The 17,631-nt window shown below is 36.2% G+C and overlaps 1 protein-coding gene across 4 annotated transcripts in view; it reads left to right on the forward strand.

Annotated features, from left to right (window-relative positions):
• CTNND2 (catenin delta 2) overlaps nucleotides 1-17,631 on the forward strand; it is a 619,837-nt gene that overhangs the window by 100,846 nt on the left and 501,360 nt on the right. For all 4 annotated transcript variants that reach the window (XM_042869378.1, XM_042869380.1, XM_042869382.1 and 1 more), the window contains exon 2: nucleotides 8,831-8,964. In XM_042869378.1, the coding sequence (XP_042725312.1) occupies nucleotides 8,831-8,964 (134 nt within the window). The remainder of the gene's footprint in view (nucleotides 1-8,830; nucleotides 8,965-17,631) is intronic.

Raw genomic sequence — 17,631 nt, forward strand, 5'->3', positions numbered from 1 at the left:
TCAAATGAAAGATACAAAAGGGTTTGTCAAGCAGGCAATTTATGATTTCCACAGATCTTCAGAGATGTCCAGGTGTGTTGAATGAGTGAATGAGGAGACTTTGTGCTCTTCCACCAGCTTTCCATTTGAGAGATGCAGCTGTGAAAGGAGTCCCAGAGGGATAGCTATGCTGGTTCCATAGTGCAGTCCTAGCTGCTGGACATTGTTTGCAGCTATGAAGGTTTTGAGTTACTGTGCCTGGAGATGTTCAAGAAATGTTCAGATGTTGTACTAAGGGACTTGGTTTAGTGAGGAAATATTGGTGATGGGTGGACGGTTGGATGAATGATCTCAGAGGTCTTTTTCAACCTTGGTGATTCTAGAGATGCACTTCACACAGTGTTGTATGGTATTTATTCTGCACTCCAGCTCTTATAAAAGAGTGAGACATGAGGTAAAGAGGATCTGTGCAATTTAGTATGATATATATAAGTAAGCTCCTTAACTGTAGGAATTAGTGAAGAAGTAGATTAGTCCTGAGATTACACCAGTAACAGAACTGTCTATCCTACTTCAGGTTCAGAGTCATGGGAGATGTTAAGAGTACTCAGTGTGAATCAGCTAGCAATTAAAATTTAAGTAGGAGTAATAAACAGTCTATTTTGGCATGAAACCTTAGTGAATACAGACTTTGAAGGCTGTGCTATTGTCTTGTTATTTCTGTTTTTGAACAGGTGTCCTCGGACATGGCTGTTATCAATCCCATCTCTTGTACTACAAAATATGTTTTTATTTTTCTCATTACAGTTGTTGATGTTGAGGGGAATTACTTACTAATGGTTTCTGGTGGATTGATCCCAGCTAGCAGCTAAGCCCCTGCTCAGTCATTTTACACAACAGCACACCCAGTGGAATGAAGAGAATCAGATGGGCAAAAGCACGAACACAAACTAGTAGACAAAGTCAGTTTGATAAAGGAAAGAAAACCAAATAATGTGAAAGCAATCATTCATCGCCAGCCAGCCCCCAAGTAACAGCTACCTTGGAGAAATCCCCCCCAGTTGTGTTGCTGAATGTGATGTGATGTGGTAAGGAATTTCATTTTGGTTGTTTCATGGCAGCTGTTCCAGCTGTGTCCCCTCCCAGCCTCTTGCTCACCCTTAGCCTACTTGTTGTGAGAAACAAGAGAGATCTTGACACTGCTCAGCAGTAGCTCAGCCCACTGTTTAGGTAACAAATCCAAAGCACAGCACTTCTGTGTAAACACCTATGAAGAAAATTAACTTCATCCCAACCAGACCAGTACATGATGTCACCTCCAGCAATCAATGACCACTGAATGAAAAGAAATACGAAGCAAACATTCCATAATTTTTCAGTATCACCTTCTCTCATGATGTGTAGATCAAACAAAATTTTAAGAATTCACTGTAATAGTGCTTTCAAGTTTTGTTTTTAATTGTGCATTTTGTTCTGAATGCCTGAGGGTATTGGCATTGTTGCTGAAATAAGAGCTCTCATTCCCTCAGTAACACAGTATTCATCTTCTGGGTTCCACAAATAGGGCAATTTTGCTAGATTTGTGAATAGACTTTTCAGCAAAACTGAAATCAATTATTGTAAATTCTCATGCTGAGATCTGTAAAATATTGGCAGGAGTATGAATTTTTATGTTGGTTTTTCTTTGTGATCACATTGCTGACTTCAGCTGTGAAATATTTTCATAAATTTTTTAGGAGGTTGCACAGTTTTCAAATGATGTATGCTAACTGGTATGGGAAAATTCTTATGGATTTAGTAGGTGGTTTCAGTGCCAATGATGTTGGAACATGTTCCAAGCCAGCGTGTTTTATCTCTCCTAATTATTCATTTAATTGCAATAATATGTCAATAGAGAAGGGGGTTGGGAGCATTTAACTGGAGAGTAGTCAGTCTTCCTGGGTTTGATTATTTGAATATTTATAGAGCCCGTGTGGATGCTGACTCAAGTTAAAGAAAAAAAAGCAAGTGACATACATTGATATATTGGGCATCTTTTCTTTGCCTTTTTTTTCAGAAGCTCTTTGGGTCAAATGCTGAAGCTTTCCTCTCATGCGCTCCTTCTGAGTTGTACTGCTAAAATCACTGGAAATTTTGTGAGAATTTTTGTTTGATATTTATGAAGAAAGGCTGGATAGTGACCTGAAATATTTGAAATTCAAATTATTATAAAACAAAACTACCTTATTTTATGATGTTACATGAGCAAACAGTACCTACAAGGATCATATTGAAGTAAAATATCTGTAATCATCATAGATAGATGAAGCTCTAAGCAAGCCAGGTTTGGCTTCTGGCATTCTGTCATTGTTAATGCAGACAGTGAAAGTACCTTATGCAGCCTTAGGAAGAGACCTCATATTGACTACTGTCAGTATAAGATCATTCATTTTGCTTTTTTGTTGGAGAATGGGAGATATTTTGATCAGGCTTTGGCAGGAGTAGAAAGTCTCTAAGGAAAAAACTTCAAGCTGCTATCTTTGGATTGTTGCAGGAGATGCCTTTTTGAGTCAGGTATCTGTGAAAGAGAAGGGAGGAGAATTTTATATATGTTGCCTGCATATGTGCCAATATTTGTCATTTCCATTTCAGGTTTTATATGTTTATCTGTAGGATTTTAAGGAAGGATAGACAAGGAGGCTGTTAAGGAAAATTTTCAGATAAAGCTCTTTGTTTTACAGTATAGCTGTTTTAATTCTTTCCTGTGACATCTTTTATGTCTTCTATACCAATTTTGTTAAGAGAAGGGGGAAAATGGAAAGTTTATGGTTTTCAGAACCTGAATTTATACTTTGTCTGAAATCTGCAATCAGGAGATTGCTTTTCATCCATTTTAAACCAGAGGATTCCTTCCCATCCATTTTGGAGACATTAAATACTGTGGTTAAACTAACTGAGAATACAACAGTTCATCACATGAGAAGAAAAGGGGGGGGTCCCTTTCTCAGTTAATAAAGAACTTGATGGATCTACCAGCAAAGAAAAATCCCAGAAAGAAAATAGAGCCTCGGCTCTTTGGGAAGCCCCTGTGATGAGCTAGAATGGATAGAATACTGACTCTATCCCTCATATCCCTGTCCCCTAATTGAGCTTAAGTCTTTGCAAAGATGCTTAGAATATAATGTCCTTTTCAACTAACCTGTTTTCTCATTTAGTAATTTCCACATAGGAGGTATATGCTTTAGGATATTTAGGATATTGTGAAAACTACTTAAGCAATCAGAAGAAATTTTCTTCTTTGAGATATTTGCCAGGATCTGGAAGATTTTCTTCCCCCTTGATTCATGAACTCAAGAGATTAGCAATCTTTTTTTTTTTTTTTTTTTTTTTATAATCCTTACTGAGACATAAATTGTATCAAACTGCCAGCAAAGACAGAACACAATGATCCCTCTGTAAAAGGAATCTACAGTTGTTCTGTGTGCAGGAGAAGGCAAGGCACATCTTCATGTACTTCCTGTCCTGTTTCTCTGTCACAGAGCTGAAAGATTTACTTTCGTTACAGATGTGATGAAACAGTAAGTATCTGAGCTATAATGCTGAAAAGTTTATTGCATTATTAGTAGGTACATAGATTGCTGCCTGGAGCCAGTGATGTCTCAGTTGTGGATCACATCTCCAGTTTGATTTTACCAAAAGGGTGCAAATAGGTCATCTTTCTGCTGATAATTCCTTGAATGCCAAAATCCTCAAGCAGTGAAAGCATCTTGGTTAGCCTTTAACAGTAACGTGTGTGATAAGCAGACTGAGCAAAGTCTCAAATAGTTGAATTGGCTTAACTAGTGTCAAGTTAGTGGAAATGATTATTTTGGCTATTTTTTATATACATTCTAACAGGAATATTTGAAATGCATGTTATTAAATGGTAGTCATGCTGCAGTCTGTAACAGGATATTGTTGTTATAGGAAGCAAAAATTATTTCTAGATGCACAATTGCATATTGAATTGTTTTTAATTGATTGGTTCTTATCCAAGGCTACTTCCATGTCGTTTTATGGTTCTCCAGATTAGATCTTTGAGCCAAATTTGATTTCTGTGCAGTAAGACCGCATGACCTACACTTTTATGATGAATGTTCTCGCTCATTAATAATTCACTGTATGGGGAAAACCCACTGGGGAGTACATATTCTTTACCGTAATACCTTTTAATTAAAGAAACTTATTTGAATTTTCTGATTCCACTGATGAAATGCAACTGCCAGCATAATTGGTAGTTCTTCTTTCTCCATAGGCTTTCAGACTTTCTGGAGCTATTTTAACATATCTGTATATTCTACTCAGATAGGAATAATGCAACAGTAGACTATGCAAGCAACATTAACGACGTGACCTTTAAAGGAATGTCAAGCTAATATTTTTAAAAAATCTACCTCTTTAAACCGGATTTTTTCTTATCTAAACATACATTAAAAAGAACCAGAACCTGTTAAAACAATGCAGTTAAAGTTGGAAAAGGAATTAATTGCTTGGTTTACAGAAGAGCATGCAGCTTTTTCAGTTCTAGGGCTTTTTCGGTGTAAATGTGCTGAATGAGGCATGGCATTTCTGTTATGGAGGAGAATAAGTTCATTGAAAGGTGATGCAGCCACGGCAACTGACAAAGAGTGAGAACGTCATCAGTGAATTCTGCCACCAGAATACCTTTGCCAGTAATGTCTTCATGGCTACACCCTTGTAGGTCTGTGTCCAGTATGATTGAAGTCCATGTAAAACTGCACTTCCAAAATTAAATTTTCAAGTGAAACTATAGCATGTGACATTGCTGTTTCCATATGTGAGGATAAATAGCGTATATACTTCTTTGTTTTACCTAAGGATTGATATGTAGTATAAAATGTTAGCCCTTCCCAAGGTCTCTCTGTGCTGCCCAATGGTGTCTTGTGGTGGGGCCATTGGAGCTGGCTGTGTCTGGCACAAGGCTGCCCTGGCTTCACCTCACATGCATAGGGGAGAGGACATTTTATTTTGTATCTACAACCTTATTTCTTCTTTTTCCCCAAAATGAGGCACATTTTTCAGCTTCTCTTAGAAAGACAACTGGGAAGGAAAAAAAAAAAAAAAATCAAACTCCACATAGAATTTTGCCAGTGTTATTAAGTATGGGAATACATGAATTATTTATGTCCAACTTTCGATATGTTCCCAGCAGGCTGGTAGTATTTTACCTGTTCATCTATGAATGATCATCTAAGGTTTAAATTTGGTTCTCTCAGGAGCATGTATATGCTCTGACTTACAGAATCTCATTTGTTTTTCTCTGACGCATGTATGAAATAGCAGGAAACTATGGGAATCAAATACAACAGATTGTGTTATAGTTATATACGCAGCCACGGTGTACTCTGTTATGTTTCTTAATTTTTATTTTTCTTCTATTTGCTATAGTTCTCCATTTGAATTTAAGGCTAAGCTCCCTTGCATTAAAAGCTTAACATCATCAAGTGTAATTTGTGAGGAAAGATGAAAATAATTGGAGTAGCTTTTTCTAGAAAAGAGAGCCCAGAGTAGAGGAATGTTGTGATCATGTGTGCTAGTGATGAAGTAATTTGATTTCTGTGTGTGTTTCGGATGGTACAGGACATGCTGAAGTTGTACTGGGAAAAGCATGTTAACTAGTAAAGCAAGCTTTCTGCAAGTAAGGTGGGTAGAATCCCAGAACAGACAGAGGAGGCCATGGGAAGCTTCAGATGCTCCAAGTGACTTAGAAAAAAAAAAAAAAAATCTGCATCATTGGGAAGTTTTGTAGTGAGATAGGGAACTTGCAGCCCCATCTTCTGTAATTCTTATGTACCAGCAGTTTTAAGCCCTGTTAAGACTTGAGAGTACCTGACTTCTTATACTGAAGACCAGACTGAATTAAAATGTATTCCTAATCTGATCAAATGGACTAGTTCAATTCAAATGCTGGCTGCTCCATTAGTGTTGAGTAATACTATTCCTGATTCATGTATGATTCTTTTTGAACATAACTGCCTTCGGTACAGTAACTTCTCTGTCATATTGCAAACTCAATTCTCTGTTTTCTTTGTATATGATTTTTCTCATATGAATTTGCATAATGCAAAAACATTGAAGTGCATTACATTAAAAGCTCAGCTGGCTAAAGTCACGCTGAGATTCAGTGTCATGTTATTAAATGCAATTTGTTACAATCTTGCACCCTCAAATAATTGTAATAATAAACTGAACTAATGAGATAGAAATTGTATTTTGTCCAGAAGAAATATTTTAGGCAGAATGCCTTTTCTTTTACTCATCGTTTTAAGCTATATATTAAAGGACAAAAGACAAACAACAAGAAAAAGCCAAAAATCATGGGATGCATGAGTTGACTGTAGAATATTAGCATTGCTCAGTCCAGATATTGAGCCTATTTTATTGAAGCAAATACAGTTGGTTGCGTTATCAGATTTGTTTTCTATTTAAATTGATTTTTGCAGAATTTCAAATAGTGCTGTAGTGATATACCATGCCTTTTTATTTAAAAAAAGTGTTTACAAAAAGCTTCTGAAAATTAAAATGTAATAAATTTAATGCAGTTCCAAAACAAGTTTGGGATAGCAAGAGGCAGTGTGTCATACTGATATTACTCATTATGAGCATAGAGAACCTAACAGCAATAGGAAACAACCGTACCTCAGTGGGCCTCATTTGGATTTGCTCTCAGAGAGTCTCACGGACAAAAAACAGCCTTGAGTTCAGGAATTATGCTTAATTAGATATATTTCCAATTAACGTAAATCTAAAATTATTGATTCTAGTAATGAGAAACTAAGAAAACAAGCAATGAAATGAACACAAGGAAAAGACTTATCTCCCCCCATCCAACTGAATGAACACAAGGCATGTCTGCCCATCCTGATGACAGTTGGCTGAATATGAGCCAGCAGTGTACCCAGGTGGCCAAGAAGGCCACTGGCATCCTCACTTGTATCAGGAATGGTGTGGTGAACAGGACTATGAAAGTAATCCTGCCCCTGTACTCGGCATTGGTGAGGCCTCACCTCGAGTACTGTGTTCAGTTTTGGGCACCTCAGTACAGAAGGGCCATTGAGGTGCTGGAGCAGGTCCAAAGAAAGGCAACAAGGCTTGTGAAAGGCATAGGGAATATGCCCTATGAGGAGAGACTGAAGGAACTGGGCTGTTTGGGGAAAAGAAGGCTGAGGGGAGATCCTATTGCTCTCCTCAAATACCTGAAAAGTGATTGCAGCAAGAGCAGGGTTGGTCTCTTCTCACTGGTGACAGGTGACAGAACAAAGGGAAATGGCCTCAAGTTGTGCTAGGGTAAGTTTAGATTGGATATCGGGAAAAACTTCTTTACAGAAAGGGCTGTTAAGCACTGGAATAGGCTCCCCAGGGAGGTGGTTGAGTCACCATCCCTGGATGTGTTTAAAAACATTTGGATGTGATGCTCAGGATTTAGTGGAGGGTTGTTAGAGTTAGGGAGATATGGTTAGGTTGTGGTTGGACTTGATGATCTTTAAGGCCTTTTCCAACCTGAAAAATTCTATGATTCTTCTTCCATGTTATACTCTTTACCTTTGGTGAGGTGATGGGTGAGCTCTTCCCACACAGGTTACCAGGTTTTCCTTTCCTCCCCACAAGAAACTCTGCCAGTTAAGTATTGGCCAATATGGATTGCTGCAGTACAGAACAATTGTATCTCTGGAATGTTACCAGAGCTAAGTTGAAGTTTTATCACTTCTGTTTATTTGCTTACAAAAAGGGAGTCATATGAAAATATGTAGCTGCTTTAATTAAAAGTAATATTTTATGATAGTAATCTTGTGCTTCAACATGTCAACTAATCTAGCCTGAAATATATGGAAATTTCACTTTGGAGAATAACCATTTTATGAATAATCTGCTTTTTTATGTTTTTACTGTATGTAAGAAAGCTAATCTTCTGAGCTTCAGGAAGCTTTTGAAAAAGACTTCCCATCTAGACTGAATGAATGTTCCTGGGCAGTACTGAAACTTAGATCCAAACTTCTATAGAATGTAATCTCCCTTCTTATAGAGCCCTGCTTTCCCTGTCAGGGCGATGTGCTGATTTTTACTCTGTGACCTGAATTTTGTATGTTGCTGTTAGCCAAGTCCCCTTAACTTCTCTTCAAACTTCGCATTTCTTTCCATTAAAATAAATAAATAAGTAATATCTGTCTTCATAAAAACCTGAGTTAAGTAAAGTGGGACAGAGCCAAGGCATAAGGTTTTGCCATTGATGTGAATGGTGATTGCTGTGGTCTTTAAGTGGAGGTATTACAATATAGCTTAGCCTCCAGAAAAAAATGCATTGTCCTTTTCAAAGAAGGAAAACTAGTAATTCCTGCAAGTAGTACAAGTCTTGTTTTGTAACATCTCAAAAATGTCTTAACAACTGGTGTGCTGAGTTTTTTGTTTGTTTTTTTTTCAAGAATACTCTGATAAAATATTTTCAAAATCACCCTGTAGACTGGAATAAAAGCACAGTCACCAAGCTTAAAATACAATAGATACTAAATAGTCAATTGAATTAGGAAGCCAGCACTGGAATTGTTCTATTTCTCTTGTATTATCAGTTGGTTTACTGTTTGCAAAGCACTTCATGATTCATTATTTTCATGGTACTGTAATTTAGTGTTGGATGCTGCCACTGGAATACTTTATGAAAATCACAGCTGTAAATGATTTGAATCCTCTCCAAATGTACTGTGGTGCATATTTTAGAGTAAGACTGGGAGATATATTTTGCTTTAAAATGAATTTTAAAAATTATTCAGTCTGAAATAAATCTTTTTTTTTGATGTTGTTTCTCCATAAACTGCAGAAGCTATGCCTGTTCCAGACCAGCCCTCGTCTTCTGATAAGACAAGCTCCCTCAGTCCTGTGCTGAACACATCCAACGGTGATGGCTCTGAAACTGAGACAACGTCTGCCATTCTAGCATCAGTTAAAGAACAGGTATGCCAGAACTATGTTTGCGTGTTGGAAGAGAATATTATGATTTGGTGGTTTTACCAAGGTTTAGTAGGCAGTACATGAATAATTTCATTAGCAGATGCAAGTTGTAAAGAGCACAAAATATTTATCTGTGTCAGTATGCTTCCATGTACTGTCCTAGGAATAGCTTCAATGTAATTAAAGTGTTGATTTCCTCCTTCATATTTAGTCTTTATTGTGGACATTAGTTTTGAAAGATGTCTCATTTTCTTGTTGGTGACTTATGTGTGGAGTTCTATCGTGCTGTTTAAGAACTACTGACAAAAAGTAGCTTTGAGAAAAGTTAGTTATTCCAGTTATTTTAGGTAAAAGATTTAAGGTATAGCAAGATTTTAAAGTTCATTATATGCTTGTTTTTATTCTTATTGTATGCACAGTGTGGAATGAGATTATTGTAGAGCAAAATTGGGCAGAGAAAGAAGCTTTTGGCCTTGGAGTTAAAATCAGAAGCATTAGCAATATTAGAAGGAAAAAGACCTTTTGAGTGACACTCTGCATGATTCTAGAAAGACAGTTTGGGATGTTTTTATGTTAATTTTGGTGGGTTGATTGTCTTAGATTTCGCTTTATTCCTCAAGAGATGGTTTGTATTTGCTTCGTAAAACACCTAGTCTCCACTGCTGCTTCATTTGCTTCAGCTGTAGCATCAGGTATCCTGGAAAGAGACATAAATGGTTGTTTCTGGTCAGATTTCTTCTTCCTGTAAGCATCTTGGTTGTTCCTCCCATTATAAAGTAGTGATCTTAGCAGCGTAAGATGTTCACTGCTTCGTTAGTGAAATTAACATGAATTTGGTTTATGATGTCTAATACCATTGCAATAATAGCTGTTGCATCGTTGGGCATTTAAAAAAAAAAAAAAAAAAAAGCAACAAGTGATCTTGTGCTTATTATTTTGTTTGCTATGTATCAGTTCTCTCCTTTGGGTGTGTTAGAGGTTATTCGTATTTTCAGTTTTTGAAAAGATGAGTGCAAGAAAGAAAGGTAGTAAAATGGAGTTGTGTTTTAGGATTTATGCCACGATGTTGTATCAGATTTACCCACAGATTGTTTGCATTTTTTCTTCCAGGACAGTAGTGTTGACTGAGCTTGAATCATTGTTTTGACTTCAGACAGGTGTTTCAGACTGTGTTTCTATATTGTTACCATGAAAAGTATCTCTCTTAGCTATTGGCTTTCTGATGTTGAAAAAATATACATGGGCATGGAATTGGTAGATGCGTGTACTTATCTGTTGGAAATACTGTATTGAGTAGTGAGAAGTTGCTTTTCTGTTGCTGAATTTTGTGATCATTCTGCTAGAATGTGATTAGTCATGTAATTTGCAACTGCACAAAAATAAAAAAAAAAATCTTCCCCTACACACAAAAAAATTATGAAATTATGAATTTTGAATATTTATGAATATTTATGAATGTACTAGAGGAACTTGGCAATGAAACCACAAGCCAAAAAGGATTTTAAATGGAAAAGAAAATTAGCAAATTTATTTGTGATTCCTATGAATAACCAGCTAACCTATGCTATTGCTGTCTAAAAAGGTAATCAATTGTGTCATTGTGATACAGGGTAAAAATGCAAAAACTTCACTGGTGTTCTCTCCAGTGCATTTGTTTCTTGACAGGTGATCTGTGTACTAAGATACTTTCATAAAGTACTAAGCTTAAAAGTTAGACTAATTTTGGGGAGTATCTCAATGCATTCCTCAGAATATATGGTGACTTCAGGAAAGTCAGTTTATGACACATGTTTATGTTCAGCCATGCTGCTGGGAAAGCCATGTAATTTAATTTACTTTGTAGTAAAGGTTTGAAATAGCAAATTGATTTGGCTTTCTATTTCTGTTTTCTGTTCCTCGTAATATTGTATGTTTTGATAGGCTTCTACGTTTTGTTGGAACAATTCTAGGCTGCTCCTGCCATACTTAAAGCAGATGAAATGTATTACATCAATTCAGCATTAGGGAAATAGATTAAGTTTCTATCTGCCTGTTGAGATGTCTAGCCCTTGCTTTTTAGAAGGAAGGATGAATGAATGATATCACTACTTGGTATGGGTCTTTTCTTTATTATTCACTGTAGCCCAGAAAGAAACTTGAAATTCTGAGAATTGCCTGTGTTTGCATGTTGTGTGACTGCATGAGAGTCAACTGAGATTTATGATACTGAGTACTGTAATGAGCATTTTTTTCTTCGAAGAGGGCAGGATATATGGAAGAAGGCACAGAGAAGTCATAGATGTGACATTTGTTTCTTTTAATTTTTATGTGAAACATAAATGATTCATTGGAAAAATCTGAAGCTTTGCATTTGAAGATCTATGTGCTGTATCTTACTTTGAGGAACAGATTTATGGGATCTAAAAACAATTTTGCCTTTAACGTGAAGTGGCACTCAAACTGTTGTGAATTTAGCTACATGCTTTTCAAGATGGGGATTTGTGACAAAATAGAAGTGGAAGCCTCTATTTTGTTGCTGAGGAGTTATGTTTATTTTAAGGAATCCTAAACTACTTGCTTTAATACATTAGACATTTTGTTTTTGCTTAACACCTTCTCAGGCATACTGAATAAACTCATGTTTCAGACCTTTGAGGTGAAATTGAGAAGAAGTAAAGGATAAGGGGTGTAAACCCAGGTTTTTTTCTTGTTTCAAGCTTCTTCCAGGTCATAGGCACTGCTGGAGGTGACGTCAGAATCACACACCATATTGTTAAGAAATCTAGGGATGCCAGACAGTGAACTTTACCTTTGATATTTTCAAGCTGTCCTCATCAGGAGGAGGAGTTATCAACTTCTCTAAAGTGAAAGCTGCTTTTTCTTTCATTGATTGTCATCTACTTTTGTACCTGTAAATATTGGAAAAATTCTCCAACAAACAGAAATCATGATTTCTGAGGACACTAATTTCTCCTATTGCATCCATATTGTTTCTTCTGCAAAAAATGCTGTATGTTGTTGATTAAGAATTCGCATCTGTGCAAGACACTTTTGATCCTACTCAGTGTTAAAAGGTTCTTGGGAAGAGAGCTGTTCATAATGCTGTTTTTTGAAGGTAGAAATAGCTGCTGGAGAGCCTTTTGAGTAAATACATAGTAAAGCTGATGCTTTCACTGGGAATCTATATACGTGGTTCACAGTAGTTCAGTTCTTGGCATGCAGAAACAGCTCTCCTGGAAGCTGAGGATGGATGTAGTGACAGTGATCTAGTAAAGGCTGTTTTGGCAGAGTAGTTTTTTTAGTGAAAATGCTTGGAGAACATGAGATAAAATCATTTCCTAAGAGCAAGAGAGAGCTCTTGAGGCACTGACGATTTTGTTTAATGCAGAAATAGTATCATACATTTCTGTCAGATTTTGTGACTCATGGTCAGTTTTTTCACCATCTGAGCAGTTGCCTTTCCTGAGAACAGCTCTCCTCTCTTTCATAAAGCTTATGCAAAGAAGTTGTGTAACATTTAATATTTCTTCTGAATTGCTTTGAAATCTACCTATTTCAAATCAAGTTACTATTTTTCAGGTGCTTGTCTTCACTTGCCTTTAAAAACAAAACAAAAACCTTTAGTCTGTTACACTGTTGGAACATTTCTCTCTCTGTTTAAAGAAATGGTTGATTAATATGCTCTTTAAGTCACAGTACTGATTCCAGAGAAAACAGAAGTCTCTGGATTTGAGATGGTTGCTGGTAACTTTTCCTGTTAAAACAAGGATAAAAGAGTGATCTCAGTTGTTAAATTTGTTCCAGCTTTATAAATCTAACATATTTTTTGTCTAAAGAAAGATACTTTTAAAAAATAACCAGTATTATCATTATCAAACTGTTTTCTACAGAAATTTCAGTTAAAACTAGTCTAAAAGCACACACAACATGTAGTCATTATTACTTTGTAACGTGTATCATTCTTAAATGAGGGTAATATATGTGCATGACTTTTGTGAAATTGTTAGGTATTCATACTTCCTGGAGACAAATGTATGTATGTTATGCACATTTTATATTTGCAAGTAAAACTACAGATGAAAATGACACTAAAAGATGAAAGATTTCATTTCTTTTCTTCACTCTGTCAGACTGTTCTTTCTACATCTATATATCATCTTTGAGGTTTCAGAAAATCATAAATTTAGGTTAATGTTTCAATCCAGGCTAGTTTTCTAATGTTATGAGGACAGAAGAGGCTTAGGAATTCATTTAGTCACTGTGTTTCATACAGTTGTCCAAGTACTTAGCTGTGAATCTGTTCACAGAATGATTTCTGCCGCTATTTTTCTGATTAAACTGAATGCTATGTTGTGTGATATTCACCAATATAGATAAAATCTCATTGTTTCCTTGTAGGAACCAATAATTAGTGTAATAACCTGAAGTGATCTGTGGATTTTTCTAAATAGGTTCAATTATGATACATTCATATTTTGCTCATCCTCACACATCAGGCACTATCTTTGCCTTTGTGTATTTTGGCATCTCTGTTTCAGACCCAGGTTAATTATATTCAGTTTATATATAATTTTTCATCTTCTCAGTAGTGTGCCAATATATTCAACTCCTTAGTTATAGAGTTATCTTTTTTTCCAGTGAGGTTTTAAAATATTTCAAAGAGATGCCTCTTCCTTGTATCATCTTTCCTTTCATTAATATATTTATTTTGGATATTAATACACTGTAACAGGAACTTGACTGCATTATATATTTTGAATACCACAAATGTGTATATATTGGATAGCATTATTCTAAGAGTGCAGAATGGAGCAACATACTATTAAAATACAAGGCTTCCACTTCCTTATCTAGAAATTGTCAAGGTCGTGTTTCTGTATATTTGATTTTCCTGTTTTCAGTATTCCTCTCCTGCTTGAGAAAAGCTTGAATTGCTTGAATTAAGCAAAATCAATCGACAGCTACGTTTATTTGCATAACAAAAGTTTCTGAGGCCCGTGGCTTTTTCAAAACAGCTTACCTATTCTAGAGAGAAAATAAAGTGCTATTAAAACACTAAACTGAATGCTTTGGTTGGTAATTAGTTTTATTCCTTTTTTTTTTTTTTTTTTTTTTTTTTGCTGTTTTGTTTTCTTTAGAAATGAAACAATAAAAGCATTCTCTGGATTCCACAGTGATCCCTCTTCCACTTGTCTTGCCAATACTTTTCAGGCAGCCTGCTTTTGTAACTAGAGCTTTGTGAAAGATTTTTGAAGGCAATTAAATTTTCATCATTGTTTCGGTGATTTTTGATGCTTTTTGTCGTTTTGAAAACTTGAGTAATTCTATTGTGCTTTTCCATCTGTTTCTGTGTGTTTTCTACTCTTGGATGCATTTACTGCTAAATGGAGCTATGAAAATGTATCTTTCTGTGGGCAATTTAAATCTTTTGTACTCTAAGAAAAAAAGATACTTAATGTGTAGTTGAATACTATGCATGTTATACTTTGATAAAATGATACAATTCTGTTTATCCCCACGTGTTAGAAACCAGAACTCAACACATCCTAAGCAAAGTTTGAACTTGTAATGAATGTTTATCTGAGAGTTAAACTGCATCACTACCCAAATAAGTTTATCTATGAGTTATATTAAAATGTTTTAAATAACACAATAAACTAACCTAACAATATTTGATATATACTTACCTTTTTCCTCCTTTGTGGTGGAAATGAAGTGTATCTTTAAAATTTACAGTGACAGAAACTTCTTCTGTAGATACCCTTGATCAGAATTTTTACATTTTGGATGGGTAAAAGGCTAAAAAAAGACTTGAAATTTTACTAAGTATTTTCAATTATTTTTAAAATTCTAGAAAAATTAATTGCTTAATTCATAAATTCTCTTCCTCAAGATAAAACTGTAGGTTTGGTCAAAGATGGCTCCCTTTGTTTTAGGGAGGTTTTACGTGCATAACCTATAACATGTAAGAGTGCAGCCACAGTTCTTTGCACGTGTTTACTGATACTCTGTGCAGACACTTTCCTCTTCTATGCAAACAGCAAATCCACATTCTGTGGCTCAAGAGAGTTTTTTCTCCTGTTTTTCTTCTTAAACACTTTGTTGAATGTTTTATTTTTGAAGGGGTAGATGAGATAAGGTTTTAGCTACTTACATTTGGAAACCTCTCTTCTAGGATATCTTTCTGTTGTTGCTGTTGAAACCTTATTATGAGCAGTACTCTCTAGCCATGTTCTTCTGGATATTCTATATATTGAGGGCTTAATATACACTATAGAACTTTATTAATTTGAAAGTACTTGCAATTATGGAGGATTTTGGTTTAGCACAGTGATGCAGCAATGCACTCAAATCACTATTTAATTAGAGTCTGTACTTAACAAAGTATAGCAGTTGCAATACAGATAACATATAGATATCAATTTTGTTATCCAAAATATGCTTACCACCATGACTCTGAGCATTCCCTGGTCATCAGAAAGGAATGTGTGGGTTGAGGCTAGAGAGAGAGAGATCTGAAGACCATAGCTCTCTTCAGAAGTCTTTGTGGTTGTTTGATTTTAAACCTGATGTTAGTTTTAATCATGTATGCACCCTCCCAGTGCTCGTCTGTAGTTATAATCACGGTCTCCAATTCCAAACCAGTCACCCATCTCTTATCTCTTTTGAGCCTGCAGTGAACTACTTCTTCACTTCTGTAGGCCACTGCTGTTGTATCAGGCCTACACTTCATCATTTTAGTGGCATTAAATACCTCACTCTACACAGAATAACTGCTTGATACTGCCATTCGTACAAACTGTGGTCATAACAAATTACCATAGACACCTGGTCAATTACAAAAATTGCTGCTACAGCAAAACAAAGTAATAAAAGCTGCAGTCAGGTCAAGTAAAGTTCAAATGGAGAAAGCCTGGCAGGGATTAGTCCTGAGGACTTGCAATCTTGGTACAAAGCTGAGCCATTACGTGGTTCATTACTTGGCTCACATAAAGCTGTCTGGAAAGCTCTGCAATGGGGAACACACTCCTTCCTCTGAGCCCGACAGGGTGAGCTGTTTGTTGTGCAGGTCTGGAGGACAAGGCTTCAGGCAGGCAGCATAGCTCAGCTCTGCTGGCTTGTCATATGTTTGTGCTGTTGCATTGCTACTTCATCAGCAACTAAGTGTAGTTAGAAGTTGAGCAGGCAGTCGCTGAGGGAATAGCTGGGGACTATTTTCTACAGAAAAGCATAGAACAGTATGCTGAGTACCTCTTGGAGGTGCATGCGTGGAAAGATGCTGTTAACTAGAGTCAAAGGATCACAGTATATAAGCAAATATAATAGCTTATAGAAGCTATGCTATTTTGAACACCTGAAACTAGTTTTGTTTAGTTCTGGACCTGCATTTCTGTAAGGGACAGGTAGTTATGCAGACAACTGAAATGCTTTTCTGGGATAGCATATCTATCTAGAAGAGTTACCTCTGCATCCCATTTCACATTGAGATGAGTTTGGCTTCATTTTCAACAGCTGTGATCAATCACTTCATTATTCTCTCTTGAGCCTCAGGGCTATGTATATTCACTTATCTCTTCAGAGCAGTCTTTCTTTGTGGATCTGTAGCGAGTGGGAATGGGAGGGGGATTCTTGGATCAGACACAGCCCTTAGTGCACTTATCTTACATACAGTGGTGTGCTTTTTTCTGATGTGCCAGAATTTACCCTTTTGAGTAATAATATCTCATGACTTCAACTTTTTTAAGTGGAAAAATGGCCACTGGTTATCTACTTGACAGCATATGAAGAAGTATTTCTATTTCTATTCTCTCAATTTCTTCAGTATGGATCGTCACACAGCAAATAGTTTCTCGTTGTCTCTTTCCTTGGTTTTTCTAAAACATGAGCCTTGCTGCTTAGATTTCATCTGTGTTCATTCATCTTCCATGTCTGTCTCTCCTTGAGTCCTCACAAAACATTTTTTTTCACATTTTTTTTAGATATTTCCTGTAACTAGTACCTGGCTGCATTGAGCTTTTCTTCCTCAGCTGTGTAGCACCGTCCAAAATAATTATTTGTTTAATCTGGAATGGCATTTTGCTGGTTAATGAGGTATTCTAGCACACTAACCTGGCAATGTTATCTCTTGGTCACAATTATATATCCATCCTGCCAGTAACACTGCAATTACATGTCTGGCTGTGTAGTTAAGTTTTAAATCAAGCCTTTTGTATACCGTCACAAGACTCTTTGTCTAGGAATTTTCCCAGTTTTTGTTCAAACTGAAAAGTGTTTTTCAATGAAATCTTTCTTTAGGGGAAAAGAGTAGAAAGGGAAAAAAATACCTGACATTATCCGTTCACCTGAATGTATTTCATAGTCTTCAGAATCCTGATGTATATGGGTAGATTTAAAAGGTGCACTCTATCCCGTTTTCACCATCTATCTCATTCCAGCATAGCAATGTATCTTGGTACAAACCTTTTTATGTTTTTTACTGTATATTTAGTGAAATACGTATGTGTTCAGGTTTTTCAACTGCTAGCCACGGAAAGAGTACTATTTTCCTCTTTCAGAGTAGTTGAGGGTTTATTTATTTTTGGATACTGACTTTCCTGTGTATAGTTATGCCCATCTTTGTTCACTTCATTGTCAGTGTAGACTGTTATTTGAAGATTTTGTTGACAGAGCACTTGATGGTAACTGCATCTG

This window comes from Lagopus leucura, unplaced genomic scaffold (assembly GCF_019238085.1).
Source record: "Lagopus leucura isolate 7727_CA_CO unplaced genomic scaffold, USGS_WTPT01 Super-Scaffold_100002, whole genome shotgun sequence".
NCBI classification, from domain to species: Eukaryota; Metazoa; Chordata; class Aves; order Galliformes; family Phasianidae; genus Lagopus; species Lagopus leucura.